Source organism: Lonchura striata, chromosome 6, assembly GCF_046129695.1.
Source record: "Lonchura striata isolate bLonStr1 chromosome 6, bLonStr1.mat, whole genome shotgun sequence".
In the NCBI taxonomy this organism is placed as follows: Eukaryota; Metazoa; Chordata; class Aves; order Passeriformes; family Estrildidae; genus Lonchura; species Lonchura striata.
The window spans coordinates 3,929,059-3,935,058 of NC_134608.1; the positions used below are offsets into that span (position 1 = coordinate 3,929,059).

The 6,000-nt window shown below is 42.6% G+C and overlaps 1 protein-coding gene across 1 annotated transcript in view; it reads left to right on the top strand.

Moving 5' to 3' along the window:
- PELI2 (pellino E3 ubiquitin protein ligase family member 2) overlaps positions 1 to 5,336 on the top strand; it is a 66,226-nt gene extending 60,890 nt beyond the window's left edge. The window contains exons 4-6 of the mRNA XM_021534638.3: positions 1,046 to 1,243; positions 1,521 to 1,709; positions 4,707 to 5,336. Of these exons, the coding sequence (XP_021390313.1) occupies positions 1,046 to 1,243; positions 1,521 to 1,709; positions 4,707 to 5,288 (969 nt within the window). The 3' untranslated portion in view covers positions 5,289 to 5,336. The remainder of the gene's footprint in view (positions 1 to 1,045; positions 1,244 to 1,520; positions 1,710 to 4,706) is intronic.
- The last annotated feature ends 664 nt before the right edge of the window (positions 5,337 to 6,000 follow it).

A 6,000-nucleotide genomic window follows, 5' to 3' on the forward strand; every position in this document is an offset into this window, starting at 1 on the left:
ACTGTACATGGCTCCCCATAGCTGGCTTTAAAGAGCAAGATCTGAGCAGAATGGAACTTCTTGGGGAACACTGAGATCATGTTTAGTGAGGAGGTTATTTAATATCAATGTAGATACCTGATACTGAAGGTCGTTCCATGTGAAGAGTATTCCTAATTCTGTTTGATCACAAGGTGTCTGTAAAATTAATATTCTGTTCCACTTCTTGTTCCTCAGCTCCACTTTCCCAGTTAAGCTCAAAGTTGGTGTAACACTAATTTGCCTGTAGAAATATTGATAAAGCCTCCCTGTCTGGCAGTCAGATCCTTCCATCCATGTAGTCATGAAGTTTTCTTTCCCAGATGTTTCCAGATTTAGAATTTAAATTTTTAGCTGACCACATAGAAAAATTTTTGTGTCTGCTGATAAGTATGTTTAATTTCTGCTCAAATCAATAAAGTTTTTTAATTCTGTTAGTCATGCATGTGCATGATTAGGAATAAATTTCAACATAAGGGTGGGTTTTGCCTGACAAATCTTCTTTCTGGGACTACAAATCCTGAAAACATGAAGGTGGATAGCTCTTTATGACATATCAAAATAACCAAATTTAGGGTCTAAAAAACGTCCTTTATTTTCATGGCAAATGTATTTGGAACTGGAAAATGTGAATAAAACGTCTCAGTCCAAGCTAGTGCTTTCTTGCCTTACAGAATGCAGTGGTAAGTAATTTGTTGTGGTTGGATGAGGAAATGGAAAGGTGATAATGCTTCTTTGGTGACAGTACTCTTATCAAACAGATCAGCTGTGTTGATCTGTTTCAAGCAAGCATGAACATCATTTGTGGTAAGTGAAAATTTGTCATTCCATGTCCGTGTTGTATTTCTGCCTGGCACAAATGTGGAAATACAGATCAGTCTCTGGTTGGATCTTGTCATCCAAAAATTCAGTAGATAGTTTACTGATGTCATCAGCTAAGTATTAACCTGGCAAAACTGTGTCCTGTATGCTTTATATTTCAGTGGGTATTTCTATTTATACCATTATCTTAATTTTTTTTTTGCAGGTTGGGAGATCTACAGAAAGTCCCATAGACTTTGTAGTAACAGACACTATTTCAGGAAATCAAAATACTGATGAAACCCAGATTACCCAGAGCACCATCTCCCGATTTGCCTGCAGGATTGTTTGTGACAGGATCCCACCATACACAGCAAGGATCTTTGCAGCTGGCTTTGACTCATCTAAAAATATATTTCTTGGTGTAAGTACTGCTAATAATGATATATTCTGTTACTTTCAAGCCCCCAAATCTCCTTGTACTGGTTGATAACTTGTACTGCCATTAGACTTTTATTACTCCAGTGCACCAGCTGCAGTGTTAAATAGAAACTGCAGTTTTATGTGCCTGAGTTATCACCAGCAGAGACTCGTGGTCATAATTGTCTTTAACAATGAAGCTGCACTTCAAGAACTGTTAGATGATTTTCTTTAGGTCGGTTTGATGTATTTCTGATAGTGACTGTGACTGTCACACGTAGGAAAAAGCAGCCAAATGGAAAAACCCTGATGGCCACATGGATGGATTGACAACCAACGGGGTGCTGGTGATGCACCCCAAGGGAGGCTTCACGGAGGAGTCCAAGCCCGGGGTGTGGCGGGAGATCTCGGTCTGTGGGAACGTCTACACGCTCCGGGAGACCAGGTCTGCCCAGCACAGGGGCAAACTGGTGAGTGCCAAGTTGTTAGTTTTATTATTTGTTTTAATTGAGGTTGGGATTGAAGGTACTCGAGATGAAAATTTGTGTTCGGACTCAGGCGTTTATTATTTTTTATCAATGCTACAGTCTTACAGCATTTTCACTAATAAGGCACAGAAATGGTTAACTATCTTTTGTTAAAAGGTCTTTTAAGGCTAAACTGTCTAATTTAAGAAATGACACCTAAATTATTTTCACTTTTAACCCAATAACTAATCTCTCAAAGTCCGTACTGTGGACTTTTCTGTCCAACTATAAAATATTACCCAAACCCATAGAGAAGGAAGAAGGTGGTAAAGAAGAACAACCTGCTTCTGCCCTAAAACTTCTATCTTGCTTCATATATATTACTATATTCTAAAACCCCAAACTCTTTAAGTTTTCCACCCTGTGATATTACACACTTCTAACCAACTACACACCAGTAATCTTAGTGCTATCAATCAATTTTGGAAGCCTGCTCCACGGCTCCAGGTCAAATGTAGTGTTCTCCAGGAAGTCAGAGTCTGTTTGTACAGAAAGTCTAAAAAATTTTCAACATACAGAACTCCAACAGGATGTGACTGAGGTTAATCAAGGGGTACTGTAGATGTGAGAGTCTGGTCAGAGAGAGAGAAAGCGAGATAAGCTTTGCCATGAATCAGTCTGGGAAGTTTCAGGGAGCTGGAGACAAAGGATGATAATAAAATGGAAAAAATCCACAGGTTGTTTACAAATGGGTGTCTTCTTAATTAGCCAGTGGTGATGGTGTTTTGATTAAAGGACCAATCAGGTTCACCTGTAGTGAACTAGAGTATAAAAAGGAATGGGTTACTAAAAAAATTATTAGCCTTCTGGAAATGCATGGAGTGTGTCACCCTTTATCCATGTCTCTTCTGACTCAACGGTGACAGGGTACTTGTTTTCTTGGCTTTGAATGCAGGCAGGTACATGGTGGTTGTCCCCGAGTAGTGGCACTGTAAATGTGTGTGTTACAGCATATTTTGCACTGCTGTTCTGTTCCTGAGTGTATGGGAGAACACTCAGAACTTTCTGCTAATGCCACTTTTCCAGCTGAAATAGCGCAGAGAGTAAAAGCTAAATAAACTCTGCTCTGGAATGTTCTCCTGGGACATGGGGATGTCTGGAAGTTGCTGCATGGGGAGCTGTCTTGTGCAGTACTGCCAGAAGAGTCCACTTTTGTGCAAAAGCAGTTTGAGTAAGGCAGCTTCTGTTTGATTTACCTGCCACTGGGAAGATAAGAGGAGCCCTGGAAGTAAATTTCTGTTTTCTCCTGTGAGTCAGGTTAGGCTTTGCTTTCCCAGAAGTGAGAGATTTCAGCTGCCAGGGACCTGTGGCACATAAAACCAGGAGAGAAGTTCAGTGAACTGACTTTGCCACTCTGCCATTGGCTTTGGAGAAAACTGACTGCAGAAAGAGTTAGGGGAATGGAGTTGGGCTGCTCTGCTTTCAGCAGCCTTCAGCACATAAATTGCTTTGTCACACGGATGGTGGCAGGCAGATGTTGCCTGGGGACCTGGACAGATGATGTGGCAATTGCAGCCTTTGTACGTGGTTAGCAAAACACCTTTTAGTGCTGCTAAAGAGAGGCACAGCAAAACAAATGAATCCCCCTCCCTGCATCCAAAACGAGTTGAATTCTCATTTAAATAAAATTGCATGGCACACTGGTATTGATGGGATCAGTATTCGTTGATTGGGTTCATAAAACCAAATGCAGGCTGTATAATGAATTGAACACGTTGCATGTGAGGGAGCTTTTTGTTTTGCTGTTTGTGAGGGAATTATCTGAAAAGAGCATCAGATCAAGGCTTCTCTCTACTTGAACCATTACATTTTTCTGCTGGAATTACTTGGCACTGGTGACCTCTTATCTGTAGTCTGTATTGTACCACTGAGGTGTTTTTTGCAAGGATGATCCACAGTTAATCTGTGAATTTAAACTGGATTAAAATGTAAATGCTAAATTAGTTGTCATTCATAGTATTCTTAGGCAGATGTGATGATTTCATGTGACCTACTTAATGTATTTGTTTGTATTTGGCTGTTTGTTCTGCGTTAGTGGTACTTTCTGTGCATTAGTAGGTCTGTTTTTCTCTTTAATTTTATAAAGAGTCTTTTTAATATATATTCATCATTAATGAACTGATAGCAAAGGCATGGATGTCTTATATGTTTGTGACATTAAAATAAAGAATATTTCAGTCAAGTACAATGTGTGTTTGGCATAATCCCTTGAAAATGTTGTAAGTACCTGCTTTTAATCAGAGAGAAGCCTTTAGGCAGTGCACGCTGGGGCTGTGTTTGCTTGAAATACTTCATTAAATAAGAGGGCTAATGAGTGGGGTGGGTAATTGTTCATAAGCTGAGCCTGTGTGGCTTCAAATTTGTCACCTGAGAAATTCAGCTGGTAATTCTGTCTGCTGCAGCGCTAAGCCATGCAGGTGCCTGTGCTGCTGAGGCACACTCTGGGAGCTCATGCTTCTGCAAAATGCTTGACCCGTGCCACAACCCCAGAACAAATGGTATCTGAGAGGCAGGACAGCTGGCCTGTCCTGGGCAGCAGTTTTTAGTCCAAAAACGATTGGTTTTTTTTAATATCTGAGCAGCTTCTGTCAGTGTTATGTGGGCAAAGAATTCCAGGAGAGAATTTGCTAATGCAGCCCTCAGGGAATGGCACGTCTTTTCTTCAGTCTATCAGGACTTAGTGAAATATGACAAAGGTACAGAGAATCAATATTGGAGGAAAAAAATGCATGCTCAGGGGCCAAAAGACTGTATAATAATTTATACTGCAAATGCAAATCCCCTGTACAAGCACAGAATAAGAGATCAGTGCTCATTATAGGTTAGGAGGTGAGGTGGATTCAGGACAACAATAAGACAAAATCAAGGAGGTGAGAAGGGTGCCGCAGTGCCTGTAAAAGCTCCCGGGCTAAACAGCCTCCCCTTGTGTCCTGCCACCAGGTAGAAAACGAGACCAACATCCTTCAGGACGGCTCCCTGATCGACCTGTGCGGGGCCACGCTGCTGTGGCGGACGGCGGACGGGCTGCTGCACACCCCGACGCAGAAACACATCGAGGCGCTGCGGCAGGAGATCAACGCCGCCCGGCCCCAGTGCCCCGTGGGCTTCAACACCTTGGCCTTCCCCAGCATGGAGCGCAAGGACGTGGTGAAGAAGAAGGACGTGGAGGACAAGCAGCCGTGGGTCTACCTCAGCTGCGGCCACGTGCACGGCTACCACAACTGGGGCCACCGCAGCGACGCGGAAAGCAACGAGCGCGAGTGCCCCATGTGCAGAACCGTTGGGCCCTACGTGCCTCTGTGGCTGGGCTGCGAGGCCGGCTTTTACGTGGACGCCGGGCCCCCCACGCACGCTTTCACCCCCTGTGGGCACGTGTGCTCCGAGAAAACTGCCAAATATTGGTCCCAGATCCCGCTGCCCCACGGGACGCACGCCTTCCACGCCGCCTGCCCCTTCTGCGCCACGCAGCTCTCCGGGGAGAACAACTGCGTCAAGCTCATCTTTCAGGGCCCCATCGACTGAGAGAGCGCACGGCAGTGACCACAATAAAAGTTTTTTTCTTGAACGGTTTACTGTGAAGATTTTTGCCACTAATTCGAGATTTTAGCTTTTTTTATAATGTTGTTCGTAGGGGTGGGTAGGGTGGGGATGGGGGAAGCGATGAGAGGATGGAGGGACGGTGGTGGAATTGGGATACATTGATACCTGGAACTTGACAGATATCAGTGGTGTTGCATGCTCAAAAGCAGCATATTCATGGAGTCTTCTTGGTCAAATTGTAGTATATTTGTAATCTTTTTATTAGTACCCTGGATCAGAAAAAGGTGTCTTAAATGATTTTTTTAAGCTAAGATTTTTTAATGGAAAGGTTTTTTCTTCTAAACTTTGACAAGCCTTTAAAACCTATTTTTCAAATCTAGAAGGAACATACAGAATGTAACCGTCTTTAATTTGCAATATAATTTAACTTGAATAGTTTCTCAAGGAGCAAATACAGAATGTGTGGACAACCCATAGGTGAATGTTCACTAGAGATAATTGGATATGTAAGATAAAAATTAGCTGCCTAAAGTGTAGAGGATAAAAGTATTAAAATATCTATTATGGTATAACACAGCTGGCCAAAAAGGCATCAAAGATTACTTGAAACTGAGGAAATCCTGTTTGCATTGATTTCCTTTCAGTGCAGTAGATATCCACTGGCTATTAGGTATGGGAGATGGCTGATTATTTT